This window comes from Leucoraja erinacea, chromosome 32, assembly GCF_028641065.1.
Source record: "Leucoraja erinacea ecotype New England chromosome 32, Leri_hhj_1, whole genome shotgun sequence".
In the NCBI taxonomy this organism is placed as follows: domain Eukaryota; kingdom Metazoa; phylum Chordata; class Chondrichthyes; order Rajiformes; family Rajidae; genus Leucoraja; species Leucoraja erinaceus.
In genome coordinates this window covers 9,740,542-9,759,574 of record NC_073408.1, presented here as the reverse complement: position 1 = coordinate 9,759,574, position 19,033 = coordinate 9,740,542, and the positions used below count along the sequence as shown (strand labels likewise).

Sequence of the window (19,033 nt, the reverse complement as noted above, 5' to 3'; positions counted from 1 at the left end):
CGATACACCAAGCAGGTAAATTGCACTATTCTAAACTGATCAGGATGCTTTGTATCCAAGGAAACCAGGGAAGCGGTGAAGAGCAGAAACTCTGAATGACATGATCAAGTTTAAAAAATCCAAGGAACCCAATTAATATAAAGGGTAAACCAAAAGACTTGCATTTATAAAGCACCTTTTTTACCTTGCGTTTCTCTGCTGCTTCACAAGCAATAAAATAATGTAAACTGCTATAATGTAGCAAACCACAACAATTAATTTGTGCATAAAAGATTCCTTGGACAGCAATACAATTATGACCAGTTAATGCATAATAGTGACTACATGGCATTTCCTCATCTCTGAATTGGAGTGTTTGCATGATCAGGTGAAGTTAAAACAATCACACATAATTTTCTCAAGACACGAGTTAGAATTCTAACAATAGTAGGATGATATTTTGAGATCAACAGACCAATTCTTTTCAATCTGAACTTTTCTTTCCACATGTGTTGGAAGGAACTGCAGATGCTGGTTTAAACCGAAGATAGACACAAAAAGCTGGAGTAATTCAGTGGGACACAAAAAGCGCCAGAGATGCTGTCTGGCCCGCTGAGTTACTCCAGCTTTTTATGTCTATCTTTCCTTTCTTCACCTGCTTTCGCTGATTCCTGTTCAGTGTAGATCTTATGGATGACAAATATAGGGAGGTCATACTGTACACCAAATGTTATCAGATCAAACCAGAAATCATTTCATTATTCTTCAGTGTAACATGCAGGTGGTCATTATGTTCCTGAGCCCAGATTAGCAAAGTTTTCAGCCTTTTCAGTATTAGAGTACGTCATACTACATGAAATCATCTTGTACTTTGTACCCTCTCCATAGTAAGATACACAGGTCTCTAAAGAGTGCTTTATAAACATTCATTTATCAACACTTAGTTCCTAACTATTGGATTGTTGACCTCTGTTTAAGAACCCCACTTCTAAATTTGACACCCCTTTCATTTCAGGAGGCGAGGCGATTGTATCTGAAAGCATGTTCTTGGATTCTGGCATGCAACAAGTCCACATGGCAGGCCTTCTGGATCACAACGAGTGCAGGCATAGAGGTGGGGGGAGTAGTGTGGCCGTGCAACAGAGATGAGGGGGGTGGGGGTGGGGGTGGGGGGGGGGGGGGGGGGGGTGGCTGTAGAAGCAAAATCTGGCCCACGGTCTCAATTGTAGCTGACATTTACTTGCCAATGTTTCTCTTTTTTTCTTCTAATTGCTGGCTCTTTGTCAATGATTGAAATAAGATCCTACAAAGGCTAACTTAAGCAGACTACTAATTTATGAAGCTACACAGGTTGTAAAGCTATGTGGAATATCCCCTAATACATACAATAATTAATTGATGTACATTGGTGATTCATGATGGATGGTCGAAATGGCTGTTGGCTATTGTCAAAGGAGTTGAACTGACTCACATTAATGAATAAAGAGGGTGATATCATATCTGACCTGTTTATGTATCTTGTCTAATATTCAGACAATAGCTCCACATTTCAAACAGATCGCATAACAATCAATGCCTTATGATCTGATTTCCACCAATGTCAAAGTTTAATAACTAAAAATATAATTTTCCCTTTAAATCTTCCGCAACACCACTATTTCTGCACCGTCATTGTATTTTTATAAATGTACAAATAATATCGTGGGTTGCAAGTCAAATAATTTTTCCTTTGTTTCTCTGTACTCCATCAAAATAACCAAATTGACATTCATGAATCATAATCACAAAAACAATTCCTCTAAAATATAAGCCACTGAACCCTGCGCATTAACATATTAAACCTGCTGATTAACGGGGTAGTGGGGGGGGGGGGCTGTATTTTTTTGCCACTGATTTAGTTTCCTTGAATATGCTGACATTTTACTGGAAGGGCTACAACATGTCGAAATTAATAATTGCATGTGAACAACCCCTGCTGCTATTAATGTACAAATTGATTAACATGGCAATTTATGGCAATGAAAAGGTTAGCAGTAATCGTCAGGTTGCTGCAATTTGATAGACTATTTGTTTCTCTTCTTTTAGATTCACAAAAACAGAATTTCCGATTTCACCTCCATGGAGGTTATTGTATTAACCAACTAATAGAAACATAGAAAATAGGTGCAGGAGTAGGCCATTCGGCCCTTCGAGCCTGCACTGCCAGTCAATATGCTCATGGCTGATCATCCAACTCAGTATCCTGTACCTGCCTTCTCTCCATACCCCCTGATCCCTTTAGCCACAAGGGCCACATCTAACTCCCTCTTAAATATAGCCAATGAACTGGCCTCAACTACCTTCTGTGGCAGAGAATTCCAGAGATTCACCACTCTGTGTGAAAAATGTTTTTCTCATCTCGGTCCTAAAAGATTTCCCCCTTATCCTTAAACTGTGACCCTTGTTCTGGACTTCCCCAACATCGGGAACAATCTTCCTGCATCTAGCCTGTCCTATCCCTTAAGAATTTTGTAAGTTTCTATAAGATCCCCCCTCAATCTTCTAAATTCTAGCGAGTACAAGCCGAGTCTATCCAGTCTTTCTTCATATGAAAGTCCTGACATCCCAGGAATCAGTCTGGTGAACCTTCTCTGTACTCCCGCTATGGCAAGAATGTCTTTCCTCAGATTAGGAGACCAAAACTGTACGCAATACTCCAGGTGTAGTCTCACCAAGATCCTGTACAACTGCAGTAGAACCTCCCTGCTCCTATACTCAAATCCTTTTGCTATGAATGCTAACATACCATTCGCTTTCTTCACTGCCTGCTGCACCTGCATGCCTACTTTCAATGACTGGTGTACCATGCCACCCAGGTCTCGTTGCATCTCCCCTTTTCCTAATCGGCCACCATTCAGATAATAGTCTACTTTCCTGTTTTTGCCACCAAAGTGGATAACCTCACATTTATCTACATTATACTGCATCTGCCATGCATTTGCACACTCACCCAGCCTATCCAAGTCACCTTGCAGCCTCCTAGCATCCACCTCACAGCTAACACTGCCCCCCTAATACTGCAACCAACCTTGCATCTGGGGACATGTGCTGCCTAATCCCCAGCAATGGGCTGCAGTCACCTTGCCAGCTAGAAGCAGCACTGAACCCTACATCATAGTAGTGAACAGCCACACGGCTCACCGTGGCCCACTCGTTCACCCTGGCTCACTCGGCGGCAGCCCACACAGGCAGTGTCTACACAAAGTACTGTGATTCATTGTTAGGTTCATGCCAAATTCCCGACATGTCTGTGTGCAGCAACGGGGAGGGCAGAAGTTCTTGCCAGTTTCCAATACACAGTGACAACTGCCAGTAACGTATCTCTATTATGCACTGTAGCATAATGCTGTGATGAACCCTTTGAGCACCTATTCTTTCAGCACTCTCGTTCATGGAAATGCATCCTGCACTCTTAAATGAGATACCGGTGCCATCCCACAGCAGAGAACATAAACTGTTGCCATTTTTGTTCTCGAAATGAAATGACATATAGTCTTCACCAGAGTAGATCATTTTAACATGGAAGTAACAACATATGGATTTGGAACAATGATCTAAATATGGTAACAATAGTTATATTATTTCATGAAATACATTTTATATTAATATTTTTATTTTAATATTTATGATGGATATGGATAGACTGTAAAGCTATTTTCACATAAAGGTGTAAATGATTATGACAAGGGAAACATTTTTGGCCTCAGTCTTCCCATTATCAGTTTAGTTCTTTTGGCATTCTGCAGTTGTACAGAGCCCTAGTGAGACCACACCTGGAGTATTGTGTGCCGTTTTGGTCCCCTAATTTGAGGAAAGTCATTCTTGCTATTGAGGGAGTGCAGCGTAGGTTTACAAGGTTAATTCCCGGGATGGCGGGATTGTCATATGCTGAGAGAATGGAGCGGCTGGGCTTTTACACTCTGGAGTTTCGAAGGATGAGAGGATATCTCAATTAAACATATAAGATTGTTACGGGTTTGGACACGCTAGAGGCAGGAAACATGTTCCCGATGTTGGGGGAGTCCAGAACCAGGGGCCACAGTTTAAGAATAAGGAGTAAGCCATTTAGAACAGAGACGAGGAAACACTTTTTCCTCACAGAGAGTTGTGAGTCTGTGGAATTCTCTGCCTCAGAGGGCAGTGGAAGCAGGTTCTCTGGATGCTTTCCAGGGAGAGCTAGATAGGACTCTTAAAAATAGCAGAGTCAGGGGATATGGGGAGAAGGCAGGAACGGGGTACTGATTGGGGATGATCAGCCATGATCACATTAAATGGCGGTGCTGGCTCGAAGGACCGAATGGCCTACTCCTGCACCTATTGTCCATTGGCATTCAGACCCGAGCTTTGTACAAATAAATGCCTACCATGCAGCATTCAGATTAGCATTAGATTCAGAGATGACAGTGTCATTTAAAGGACAGTAAAACATTTACCAATCTCTAAATACTAAATTAATACTTTGTCTGCAAACTGGGGTTTCCTCAAATCGAAAATAAATTTCCTTTTTCAATTCAGAAATTTAAAAAATGATTGCAGTTGAAATCTAAGAGAGTTAAAATGAGTTTAAGCATTGAAAGAAAAGTTCCAATGAACTTGCATGTTAATAGCATGTTCCACAGCCATAAATGTTCTGTAAATACCACAGGTATGGATAATACATTTGCTATGAATCGTACCTTTTGAGGTGGATTACGTGGTTCATCATGGGTTTTGGAAGGCATTGTAGATTTTTTATCCCTTTCGTTTTGTCCGTTGCATTTATCAATTTCTGTTTCTATATCATTTGGCTGTTCAGTAGCACAGGTCATTTTAGGGTCTTCCTCACTTTTATGTTCAGACTTCAAGTCCACATCACCAACCAGTGACAATTTTGATGTGCCATCGACTGAGTTGCATCTACTATCTCCTGCTCCAAGTTCTTCACTTTCTGCTTCATCAATTGCCACTGCACGCCCCAAGTGCCCCGCTTGTGCAGGTCTCATTAGAACACCATCCTCTGTGTCACTTTCACCTTTGGCTTCTTGCTTTTCTTCATTCGAGTTAATGTTGTCATCATCATCATCAGCCTCTTTGTCAGAAGTTAACTTGTCTGGGGTTGGGGGCTGAACATCGCGACTCTCTGAGTCAAGCATACTTCCAGGATCACTTCCTCCATGGCTGAGTTCAAAGAGCACCTTTTGTTTGCACGTGCAAGTCATCAAAAAGAAGAGGTCAGTCAAATTTATTCAGCAGCCACAATGAATTGATCAGTTATTACTTTATCTAAGTTAACTAAAAAGTGCATATCACTCATCTCACAAGTGTTCAAAACAAAATTATGCATTTTGCATGGAATAATTTCTGTCTAAAACAGTTCACTCTCCATACTGTTTTATAACAAATCTGTGATTTGTTTCACTTCATTCCACCTGTGAAGCATTTATCACCTTCAAGTATAAATGAAAAATCCTGTCACAAGTATGTTTGATGCTTGGTGTGAATTAATTTCAACATAAGAGGTGACAAGGTTATCAGGAATAATTGAGGCACGATATTTATTGCCGTTCATGCAGCCAATAAACACAGCAGCTGAATTCAGTTAAACATCAAAGAAAAAGAAAAACAAATGACAAACGGCAGATGTCTCGACTGAGCCATGGGCTGCCATTGAGCAAAAGACATTTAACAGAATAGATGAAGGTAGACGAGTCAAAGAAGATTACCCAGAGTTGTCTGAAGAAGGGTCTCAACCCGAAATGTCACCTATTCCTTTTCTCCAGATATCCGACTGATCCACTGAGTTGTTCCAGCTTTTTGTGTCTACTCTGAGTTGATAGATCTCCAGCCATTATTATTTTTGCTGCTTACTTTCTTGTCTTGAATATAAATGAACTAAAATATAGCTATTTTTTAAGCGATACAGCATGGAAACAGGCCTTCTGGCCCACCTAGTCCATGCTGACCTAGCGATCACCTGTACACTAGTTCTATCCTACACACTAGGGACAATTTATAGAAGCCAATTCACCTACAAACCTGCACGTCTGTTGGATGTGGGAGGAAACCGTAGCACCCACAGAAACCCACATGGTCATAGGGAGAATGTGCAAACTCTGTGCACAGCACCCATAGTCAGGATCAAAACCAGGCCTCTACTGCCGCACCACTATGCCACCCATTCTGGGGGAATCATTTTTATCAGCAAATATTTAAATCTACCACCACTAGTTAATGTAAATGGCTTCAAGAAATAGAAGAATCATGAAAATTGCAGAATATTTCCCACTTAAAACAAAATCATTATTTTCCATTTTAAGTAACCACTGTATAGTGGAATTAGAAAACAAGCAAATAATTCTGGGGATAGTTATAAAATAATACATTTGTTCCTACTTTTCATTAGTGGGCTCAAAGAGAGAATGGAATTATAAATGAAAACATAATCCACAAGCCGTAAAACTTTTGATTCACAAATTCAGACTCACAAATTTTCACACCAGTAGACATTACTCCTCATAAAACCAACTCACTTTTTATTTACCTAATTTTTAAAGTGTTAGACAATGGCAAGCAATTTTCCTGTGAACTTGATAAGTTTAAAGGGAGCACAGCAAACAATGCCCTGTTGAGCCGAATGTTGGATCATTGAGATTTCAAAGCAATTGGAATGCAAATTATGAAAGTTTTACAAAGTTACCCTCCCATGAGTAACTGGCCATGGAAGAATTTGTGACTTAAAATTTATCAAGATCAAACACGGAATATTGTTTTGCATTTTAGTTCCAAATTTATGCAATTTATTCTCCATAGATTTGAAAAACCCTATATCATTTGATATATTTCCTAACTTTTCAAATAGAAATGTTATGCATCACAGTGCACATTGCTAGGATCTAGTTTTGTCTATTCCACAAACATAATCTCAATCATATCTAAAAGGAAAATTGTTAAGATTAAATTTGACAAAGGGAATAAGTGGCATGATGGGGGTGAACGGATTTAGGGACATCAGTCTCAAGCTAAACAGCTAATCAAAAATCACCTCTTTCTGACTTTCCGCTTCTTCATCAGACACCGGGAGGTTTTGAAGCTCAGGTTCAGTCCCCTCATCAACATGGTCATGATCTGCATCCTCATCGGCTTCTGCACTTTCCTGAATGTTTAAGGAATTGGCAAGTGGTGACATCAATGGCGAGTAAAAAGATACAACTTTGTTAACTCTGGCTAAATGACTAACTTATCTCTAATATCAAACCAGCATGGATTTGCAACGTTGTCACACATCCTTAAGATGCATAATTAAGAGCAAAGCAATAACAAGTTTAATTGCTGAAAAACACACCAATCAAAGAAACATTTACAGGGAATTACTGAGAAACCCTGCTTACAATCCAGTGAATACAATTGTGCCAAACTTAAATAGGCTTATTCCATTGACAATGTACTGTTGGATGAAGACCGAAATCCAACTTATACTGTGAGAAATGTTGCCTTATTATTCTAGTAAGTAGTGAAAAATAAGTGAAAGAACACAAAAGAAAATTAATTCTATTGATTACTGTATCCAAGGAGCAGAGGAGGTCTTGCATTCAAATTGTATCACTCCGCTCAGCGATCTGCGACACCCAAAATGAACAATAGATGTTTTCATTCACCTTCCCTTGTAAATGAGGGAAATTTCTTGGAGCTCATGCATGCAAGGATTGTTCACTTAGGCTTAGCTCTACATTCTGAATGTTAGGTTGTGAAAAGTAAGTAGATGAAATTCACACACACCCTCAGCAAAGGCAGGCCCGATTGCAGAAAATATATAAAAGGCACCACAATATAAAGATTTATGAGTATTTTTCAAAAGCAATAAACACGCCACATGATGGCTAGCTTTTGATAGTACTTTTAAACAGATTATAATGAACTGGTAATGCATTTAAACAATCCTGATCAGAATAAATTCTTACCAATTTTTTGTTTTATTTTTACAATTACATAATATAGAACAGTAGCAGGATAAAAGATCTTTTCCTCCTTCATGTTTCCATTGTTTTAACAACATCTGCTCATATGTTGTGCCTCAATCGGTCAACAAAAACAATGGTAAAATTGAAGGCTAGAACATCCACCATCAGTAGAGTCAGGTTAGTGCTGTGCAAGCAGATTTATTTTAAAGAGTATTTTTAGGTTAATTATTCATGCCAGATTTAAATTGTACCAAATGACAACAACTTGGTAATTTAAATACGGTTCGTTTTTCCATTTTCCTGAGAGCAAGACAAAAGTAGATAAGACACATTTCTAACCAAGAGCAAAACAATGTACTATAAAAAGAAGAAACATTGGAAATCTAGAAGAAACTTTTGGGCTGAATGGTTGGAATACGGAACCAGTCACAAGTGATAACATAACAGCACATGACGGGAGCCAGATACAGGGAACAAATCGAGGCTTATGCAGAATGGGTTAGACAAAAGGGTGTGAGAGAAGGCACATGCGAGCCATAATCATATAGGCCTTGTTCTACCCCTCCTCTCCTCCAGCTTTTTCCCCTCTCCAGAAACCCACCCGGACCAACCCCCCCCCGCCCTCTCCCCCACCACACCACACCACCCTCTCCTCCCCCCCAACAATCAGTTTGAAGAAGTGCCCTGACCTGAAACATCATCTATCCATGTTCTCTACAGATACGGTCTGACCCGCTGAGATGCTCCAGCACTTTGTGTTGTCTATCATGGAGGACCAGTTACACTAAACGGTCTATTCCCCTGCTGAACATTCCACACAATCCTATGAAATAATGTAGTAAACTAGAAAGATAATTCTTATTAGATCAAAATTACTTTTCCTTTGTTTACTTGCAATCAATGCATTAACACTGGTTAGTGCAGAAAATGCAATATGACTGGCACAACTAAATCATTGACAAGTTATATTTTCTAAAGCACTAATGTTAAAAGATTTTGCTGAGTTCTTTCATTTTCTTTTTTTTCTCACACATACACCTCAGATAATTACTAAACTGCTCAAGCAACCAGGAATTAATTTGGTGTTGCTTTTTGTGAATCCCAGAGGGGAAAATCTAATTACTGTTACCCGATTCGTTCTGCCAGCAGGGGTGGTATTTCATCTGTACCACAGCTGGAGAATATAGTGGAGATACAATCTTTAACCCTGTGAGTAGTAAGGCAATATTAAAAGTATCTACACACATGCCTCAAATAATATAAAACGGCTGGAAATTAAAGAAGCAATTAGTGGCTTCACAGATCCCTATTCTACTCTAACAGTCAATGTTTCAGAATAAATGCAGAGGAAGCAAATGCTATTGTTGCCAGGTCATGCATAGAAAAATGCATCTCCTTAAAAATCATTCTTGACATGGATACTCTCCCCAGCTGGAGACTTTATGATCTTTTGTGACTCTTCCCATATGAGTGTCTGAAAACAGAAAGTCAATCACACTTAAAGGGAAGATACGAGCACCTTCACATAGCTAAACGTACATGTACAACTGCTCATTCCCTTTGTCTGGCTGAGCAGAAAGCCTCTTCATTCTTTGCCTGCCTCTTCAACATTACCCAAGGAATCTCATGTAATAAACACTCTACCCATGCTTGAATGTTTGCTCAAAAATAGTTTTTCAGCACATTCTTCTTGCAACCATCATGTGAAGGTATGGTAATATGTTCCACATGTATTGGTCACATCCAACTTGCTCACATTGCTGCCTCACGACCCATCTCTTGGTAGCTCCACCAGAGGTCAAAGCCTCAGAATTAAAGGGCTCTGTTTTAGAAAGGAGGTGAGGAGAAACTTATTTCGTCAGAGGGTAATTAATCCATGGAACATTGCCACAGAGGACTTTGGAGGCCGTCAGCGGATATTTTTAAGGCAGAAATAGACAAATTCTTGATTAGAATGGGTGTCATGGGATATCGGGAGGAGGCAGGAAAATGGGATTAGGAAGCAGAGCTCAGCCATGATTGAATGGCGGAGTAGCCTCGATGGGCCAAATGGCCTAATTCTACTCCTATAACCTGTGAACTTGTGAAAAGAGGCTAGAAATGTAATTGAGGAAAAGAGGGGCTTTGGTACAAAAGGCCAAAAATTCATGAAGGTAGCAAAAAATTAATGAAGGTAGCAAGGTGTCAATCTTAAATCATGTGGTTAAGGAGATAGAGATGTAGGGGATGCTGCCTTTCTTTAGTCAAAGCATTGAGTACAAGAGCAGGGAAGTTATGCTCCAACTTTGTGAAACGTTGCTTGGATCTCAGCTAGAGTAATGCACACAGATCTGATGACCACACAATAGGAGAGATGTGATAACACTGGAAAGGTGCAGAGATTCACTAGGATGGAGCACATTAGTTACGAACAATGAAGCATATCAGTTATGAGCAAAGACTACTCTGTTATCCATGATGTGGCGGAGATTAAGAAGGGATATGTTTGAGATACCTAAAATTATATGAGGTATGGATAGATAGGGTAGACTGCAGGAATCTGTTCCCCTTATCAGATTGAACAATAACTACTAGAGAACTATTGATGGTAATGGACAAGAACAGTAGAGGGGATTTGCAAGGAACCTTTTTCATCCAGAATGTCAGGTACCTAGAATAAACTGATTGAGAGAGTGGTGAAGGCAGAGTCACAAACAGAATTTAAAACGTTGAAACTACAGCAGGTGCTGGATTCTTATGGATGGGTGCACACAGGTCTGTGCAGACATGGTGGGCCGAATGGCCTATTTCTATTATGTATGGGAAAGAACTGCAGATGCTGGTTTAAATCGAAGGTTGACACAAAATGCTGGAGTAACTCAGCGGGACACATAGCATATCTGGAGAGAAGGAATGCGTGACGTTTCGGGTTGAGACCCTTTTTCAGATATCTCGACCGAAAACGTCACCCATTCCTTCTATCCAGAGATGCTACCTGCCCCGCTGAGTTACTCCATCTTTTTGTGTCTACCTTCCATTACGTATGACTCTATAATACCCTATTTGGTTACAGATGGCATAAAAATGCAAGGCACTGTTCTTGGAACAGAAAATGGGCGCACCTCAGGTTGTGAAATTGTATATTTTTATTATCACGTACAGTGTACAGGACGTTCCCTCAGTAAGTAAATAAACTGACAACATCCAGATAAAGTAACAAAACCTGTGGTACAGTCTAATAGATAGCAGAAATAGCAAAGAGTGAACTGAAACATCTGGAGTCAGGCCTCTAGAAGGCAGAGGGGGGTTGCTGGTACATATTACCAGGCTTCCACTGATGTTAGGCTCATAGCTAGAATGGCAGATTTGCAGTTTCAATTCCCTTTTAAGAACGGAAAATAAGCACATTGTTCCGAAGTCATAAACTGATAGCATCAAAATTAAATCACAGAACTGTCTCCAATCAAAGCTATTTATAAATGGGTCCCAGTGTGATATAAATATAAGTGATCTATTATTAAAAGCAACATCATGCTGGAATTGAATCAAACACAAGTTAGATTACAGTTATGGGCAGCACACCAAAGGATGTGCCAACGTTAGAGAGGGTGCAGGGGATATGCAAGAAGATATTGCTGCCGTTTGAGAACTGCTGTGAGGAGAGTATGTAGGCTGGAGAGGACTTCTTTGGAATAGGGTACACAAAAATGCTGGAGAAACTCAGCAGGGTGCAGCAGACTGAAGAAGGGTTTCGACCTGAAACGTTGCCTATTTCCTTCGCTCCATAGACGCTGCTGCACACGCTGAGTTTCTCCAGGAGTTTTGTGTACCTTTGATTTTCCAGCATCTGCAGTTCCTTCTTAAACACTTCTTTGGAATAAATGACTTGAGAGAGGATTTAATTGAAGTGCATAAAATGATGTGACATCTAACAGAATGGTCGGCATAAATCCATTACCTTCATCAGAAAGGTCAACACTCAGGGGCATGGATTTATGACAGTGGTAGGATTGGAGAAGAATTGAGGAAGAAATGGCACCTATTGAATAGTGGGAATCAGGAATTCATTGCCTGAGAGGGTGGCGAGACAGAAACCCTCATCACATGTAAAATAATGAGCAACCAAAGAACCATAATCAACAAGGTACAGACAAAGACCTGGGAAATAAGATTAATTTAAATAGCACCTTTATTGGCTGGGATAGTCATCTTGAATCAAAAGATCTTCTCTCAATACCATACATTTCTGATTTTCAAAAGATGTTGATATTTGGAAAAAAAATCATTTGGAGTTATCACATCTATCATCTCCTTCAATTATGAATCTAATCAATTAATACAGAAGGATATCCCAAGTACAGTCTTTGGATACAAGATGTGATTGGAGAAAAAGACCCTAAAAAGTAATTGCAGCTGCTGCCAAATATATATCTATATCTATCTATATTACTAAATCTCTGTTCTTGACCGCTTTTGGCCTTCTGTGCTGCGATTTCCGAGAGAACGCCGCCACCTACGGCCGTCATTTTTGGCCACCTCGCTCATAGCCCCCCTCCGCCGCATGTGTGCCGGCGATGAAAAATGACAGAATAATAATGTTGGACTTGGTCTAGTATAAAATAGAAATAAGCAAGTTGGAGCCTCTGAGATAGTTATTCAATGCCATTAATCTGATATCAGGGCTCAGATGATGGACATCTGAGGCCTGATAAGATTTCCAAGCTTATACAAATGCCTCAAACATTGCTGACATGTGATTACTCCCAACATTAATACTTAGTGACCAAACAGTAAGGGATATACAACCTTACAGGAACAATTTAATCATAACTGTTTTTCTTATGGCATTTGTATTATTTGATATCCATCAGTACACAACTAGACACTTGAACAATTGGCACTCAAACACTTAAGAATGAAGGAGGCCACAGAAAGTGGAAGGCATTGTCCAGTCTATCACGAGTACTTACCTCGCCACCATCGAAGGAATATACAAGGAGCTCTGCTTCAAGAAGGCCGCTAATATCATCAAATACTCACAATACACTGGCCACACTCTCGACTTGCTGCCGGAAGGTGGTACAGGAGCCTTAAAGCCCTGTCCCACTGTACGAGTTCATTCAAAGAGTTCTCCCGAGTTTGCCCTGATTCGAACTCGGAGATTTATGGTAATGGTCGCTTGTCGGTACTCGGGGCTCTCGGGGACATTTTTCAACATGTTAAAAAATCTTCACGAGTCTTCCCGAGCTTACCTGCCATTAGCGAGTCTTCCCAAGTACCTGCCGTTAGCGTTACGAGCCGCTAAGATACGTCCCCGAGCTCCGACGTACCCGCTACGTTCATTCTCCGTGCTTACCACGAGTTTGATTTTTTTTTAAAACTCGGGAGAGCTCTTGAATGAACTCGCATCGTGGGACAGGGCCATTCTGCTCATCAATCATCAGATTCTTGAACCACCCGACAGAAGTCTAACCATGAGCCCAGCTCAACCCTGCTGAACCACTACACACTTCACTCCACTGCGGTTGCTCGACATAATTTGTATTTTTGCACTACCACGGCCTGTTAGAATAACTGTTTGTTTGTTTGTTTGTTGTATATTCAATGAAGTTGCGTCTAATATGCCTGTAGCATCACTGCAGCAAGTAAGAATGTCATTGTTCAGGTTCATATCTGGTGCATATGACAAATAAACACACACTCCCTCTCTCTCCCTCTCACATTGTTATCTACATGACAGCCGTCTTCAGTGGAAGGAGTAAAAGAAAATTCAATTCCAATACACTTCATGGCACACATTAAAAACATTGAAGCATTTAAATTACAGTTAAACCACTCAAGCTTTGTTCTTGCTTACATCAACATTTAAAAGCCACTGCTCACCAAATGTCTTAAATTAAACATGTTGTGCACTGAATTCAGAAATCAAATAGAACAATAAGCCACCAGTAACCATACTGGGCAATTGTCTTTCATATATCTCACTATCATATTTTTCTGTAGGAAACAAATTTGAAGAAAACAATTGACACCAAAGCCAGTCAGACTCAATTGCAGAAATGCATTTAAAATTATAATGACAATCCCTTTGAATATTAAATGCTTATTTCCATACTAATTTACATATTTAGTAATGTTAATTGTCTCTCATGTATAATGATTTCTTGCAAGCCTTTTTAGAATTTATTAAAGTCAGAGGCTGTGCAAGCTTCAAGCCACTTTTATAGCACAGCTGAGGTGTGCTGTGAGATACCAGACTATTAGGTCCATTTTCCAATTCCCTCTTTCTCAGCAAACAACCATCTAGCCCACCATCACTCCGCTTTCAGATCTCTAACAATCATTCTTTGCCACAGACTAGAACCATGCAAGGTGCTGAGGGATGTATTAAAGCTAGGTACAGCTACAAAGCCTTGATGGAGAAACACAGGTGTTCACAGTTCTTGCCAGTGGGTATTGAGGGGCTGGGCTCTGTGTAATAAATTCTTAAGAATATCGCAGATGGAATGAAAAGACGGCACTATGCCGATATAATGTAAATAGTGTATGTAAAGATATGATTAATTAGATCAGATATATGTCCTTTACCGCATAGCTATAAACTTTCATGATTGATGTTAGATACAAAAATTAACCCTTCTTAACGAAGGTAAAGGCATAATAAAAATCCCCAAAAACCTAACAACTTAAATAAGATACCGTGTGCCTTGAATTGCGCCAATACACACAAGACATAGTCCAACTATTTTCTGCCTCTCATTACGTTAGACCTCTAACAATATTTAACAAGAGTCTATGCAATGCTTGACTGGGTTGTGAATAAGAAGCATCAGAAATACAATTGAGATAATTACTTATGGCACATAAGTTATTTTATATCAAATAGCAATTAGGTTATCTTAATTCTTGCATGATTCAGTAAAAACGAAATACTTTATGGAGTTTCAAAGCCAATGCTGTGCCGAGGTAAACCATTGAAACATTAGCTGCATTATCAATTGAAATGACATATTTTAGTCAATGGAGGGATTCTTGGTTGCAGCAGGTTTAAGAATCTCAGTGAGAGAACTGTAGGGAGATCAAAAATGATCCACGTCTGAAGACTGTGTTCAGAAGCCTCTACCTGCATGAGGGAATATTCTAGTCCCTTACTTCAATATAACGCAGAAGGAATGCTGCATTGTTGGAAATGTAATCTTGCAGATGAGACACTAAACTCAGCCACCATCTGCTTACTCAAATTGCAAAATTCAATCCAGCAATACTTTGACAATGTTTTCCTGGCATCTGTCCGAGGTAACGTCCTTTCTCAACAAACACCATCAAATAATTGACATTTATGGGTCCTGCCATATGGAAACCAGCACAGATATTTACCCGAAAACATTAAAGTCGGCATCAAAAGTAATTAACCGATTAAGGGGGACTGGATTATGCTGGCTGGATAAAATTACTAAGCAAATATGAATTTTCCTGAATTATAAATTCTTCACACCTAATTCTTGTAACCTTTAGTTTTACCCTCTGTTAATGAAACCTTCCGTTGTCATCTCCAGAGTTTGCGTCCTAATGATCTGGCATTCTTCACCTATTATAAACTACAGTTTACCCACACCCTTACTGTGTGTAATAAATACAAGAACAGGTCACACATCACACCTTTGCTCGCTAATACTGGTCCAGGTCAACCAGCGCATCATACTTCAAATGTACATTTTTGATTAAACAGTTTCCATTTTTCTTTTGTCATGCATCTGAACTGGCTGCGCAATACCCACCTGGGTACCGCTGAATGGAACTCCCTTTCTAAATGAATTGGACTTTTTACCCCTCTCTTCTTTAATAAACTCCTAATGCATTTTTGGGTACAAGCTATTGATGAGCATTTTTAAACTCTCCTCTTTGGGTTTGCTGTTTGCTTTGCTTTTCATGTTCGTAAGTGATAGGAGCAGAATTAGGCCATTCGGCCCATCAAGTCCTCTCCACCATTCAGTTATGGCTGACCTATGTCTCCTTCCTAACCCCATTTTCCTATCTTCTCCCCATAACCCCTGACACCCGAACTAATCAAGAATATATCGCTATCTCTGCCTTAAAAAGTATCCAGTGACTTGGCCTCCAGCCTTCTGTGGCAATGAACTCCACAGATTCACCACCCTCTAGCTAAAGAAATTCCTCCTCATCTCCTGAAAGAACATCCTTTGATTTTGAGGCTATGACCTATTTTCTCTTGTATCACAGTAAAATCAATAATATTTTCGATCTTATTCATGTAAGATGTGCCACCATATAGATTCAACATCCAATGAATTACTTGAACATAATGTTAGACTCAAGTTAGCAATAGATATAAATTCAGAAATAATTCATCCAACTCACTGATGGCTGTGGCTTTGTTCATCAACTTTTACTGCTATGAAGGGGATAGTAATATAGATTGCTCTGTCAGTGGGCACTATTTGGTGTAGACCTGATTGACAAGGTTTACCTGCTGTTTGCAGCATTTAATACAAGCTTCCAGTATTGAGGGGTTATCCACTGCACAAACTGTGTTGTACACAGAACATAACATAAGAAAATTAATACCACCAAACTCTGAAAACCTGCTGTATAATCATTCCAAACAAACTACATAAAAACATATTGGATGCAGGTATTGGATATTATGGATATTGGATGTGGTTATTGGATGTGGTTTATCTGGACTCTGCGCCTGTTGTTATATACTCAGCAACATTCAAGTTTGCTGATAAGATATGATGAGTACACATTCGTAGCATTCCTCAGTGTCACCATGACCACAACACCACACACATATGTAGTGCCTTTAATGTGGTAAGATCCCCTGGTTACAGCTCTGTGTAGGGTGTTTTGCTTGGGGGGGGGGGGGGGAGGAGAGGAACAATACTGAGAAGGGAGATAGCATCAGTATAGCTTGTAAAAGTTAATGCCTGAGAGAGATATTGAAGACAATTTGTAATGTGGAAAGAGATGCTACAAGGACAGATGCAGCCCTAATATCGCCAGTGGAGCTGGATAGACAGGTATGTCTGATTTAAGACAGGTATGTCTGAAGAAAGAGGCTCAGTATAAAACAAACACTTTAAAACTACATTTTCACTTTGTTACAAAGAAGTACTCTAATAAATGCATTCCCAATTTTTCCTTCCCTTTTATATTCCCACTGTCTGCTATTCCGGATACAACCACCTTTCATGATCAAAGCACAGCGTGGGAGAAAGAATAGAAAGTACACAAGGACAGAGGGAGGTAGGTGAATACCAGAAGTATCTTTCAAACATACTGAAGGGCCTTTTTAGATGGGAACACCTTGAAGCCTCAAAGAACTTATGATACAGACCTCAATTGGCAAATCAAAATCACCAAAATAGCAAGATAAAATAATGTATCTTAGAAGATGGTGTACACTTCTTAATTCCTGATGGGAACAATGACACACATATACTTAAATATAAAAAAATATCCACAGTGCTGAATAATCTGTGGCTACTACGAACCGATAGTATATAAAGTTGGAACTGACAAAACAAGGTAGCTACAACAAAACGCAACAAGAAGAGTCGGACATGGCAGTTATTAGCACAAAGTAAAGGGGATGAAGGTAAAATGGCAACTGGCTTTGCTCGACTCTACAACAAATGTATATTGATTATGATGGGACTTTGTTCTCCTTTTTATCTAAAAAGCTGCACAAACAACAGATGGCAAACTCTCAAAGCCGTGGGTTAGACAGTGGCCGATCTGAACAATGCTTCCCAGTTGTGTCCTACTGCCCTCTTCTGGAAGTTTTGGTCCAAAATTGTTTTCAGGGCAAGAGAGAATAAAAAGCAATTGTAAGCAATCATGCGTTAGCTATCACATGGAACCATTCACACCTCGGTTAAAGTCAGGGCTATTTCTGCCCCAATGGGCTTTACAATTTGTAGTGTTTTTACTGAGCACAGCTTGGCTCATGGAGTGATGTAGCGAATAAGAAATCTTCTAGTTCTTGAGGGCATCTTTAAAAATCTGTTTTATTTACCCACAATGAAGCTTTCACTTAACAATATCCATTTTCAGCTTCTCAACAGAAATGGAACTCTATATATAATCTTTTAAAGTTAATGAGTAGGTTTGATAATTACCCCCAGTGCATTTTGTCAGTAATCAGTTCCTAGGAAGCAAATAAAACTTGCCAAACACAATATTACTAAATCAAGCTGACATGCAGATCCCATGCTGTCACTGTCTGCTTCATCTTCTTTTAATGTATACAACTCCACTGCTCAGTACACGGAACACACAACTAAAGCTAGTTTGCTCCTTTGAATTCAAGGCAAATTATTTTAGCACCAGATTCTTGCTGCCAAAGTAGTTTAATGGCTTGATCCAATTTTCAGCATTCTACCTTCTAAAGTCCAAAAACATATCAGAATTATCAGTATTTATTATTTTAAAATGGCATTCCTTCCCATACGTTAGAAATGGCTGTTTTGTGGATTTGCTGAGTTTTATAACTGAAGCTGGATTCATGTGGTTTAGTACGCTATTGGAATTGAAATAAATTATTAACTTAAAACACCGCCTGTCATTGGTTTCACATTATCGTTAATGTTGTATACAGCCTTGGCAAATTCAGCATTTGTGATGCAGGTCTATACTGTGCCTGCTATAGAAGAACAAACTGTTTGAGAAACAACAGATAAGGCACCGTATGCAGAAGGAATCGGACAGATGATTTTTCGGGCAAGAACCCTTATTCAGATCGATGGAGTAGAGAGGAAATAGCTGTTGGAAAGTGGGAAGGGAAGGGGTGGGGAAAGAGCCAGCAAGTGATGGTGGGTCCAGCTGAAGAGAGGATAGTCGGCAGATGTGTCCGCTGGGGGGGAAAGGAAGGGGATGGAGCAGACCAAAGGGTGCAAATGGCCGAATCTGATAAGGTAGGAAAGTGGGGAGTGAAATATTGATCGAGAGGATAAGTATGATTGGGGAGGGGGGGGGGGGGGGGGGGGGGGGGGGGAGAAAAATTGGGAAAATGGGGTTGGGAGATGAGTGGATGGACGAGGTGGTGGAGAACTTGTTGACATTTGCCACGCACC

At 39.9% G+C, this 19,033-nt stretch overlaps 1 protein-coding gene across 1 annotated transcript in view; it reads right to left on the bottom strand.

The window, feature by feature from the left end:
* LOC129712346 (centrosomal protein of 164 kDa-like) overlaps nucleotides 1-19,033 on the bottom strand; it is a 131,872-nt gene that overhangs the window by 62,640 nt on the left and 50,199 nt on the right. The window contains 2 exon segments of the mRNA XM_055660699.1: nucleotides 4,695-5,192; nucleotides 7,040-7,150. Coding sequence (XP_055516674.1) covers nucleotides 4,695-5,192; nucleotides 7,040-7,150 — 609 coding nt within the window.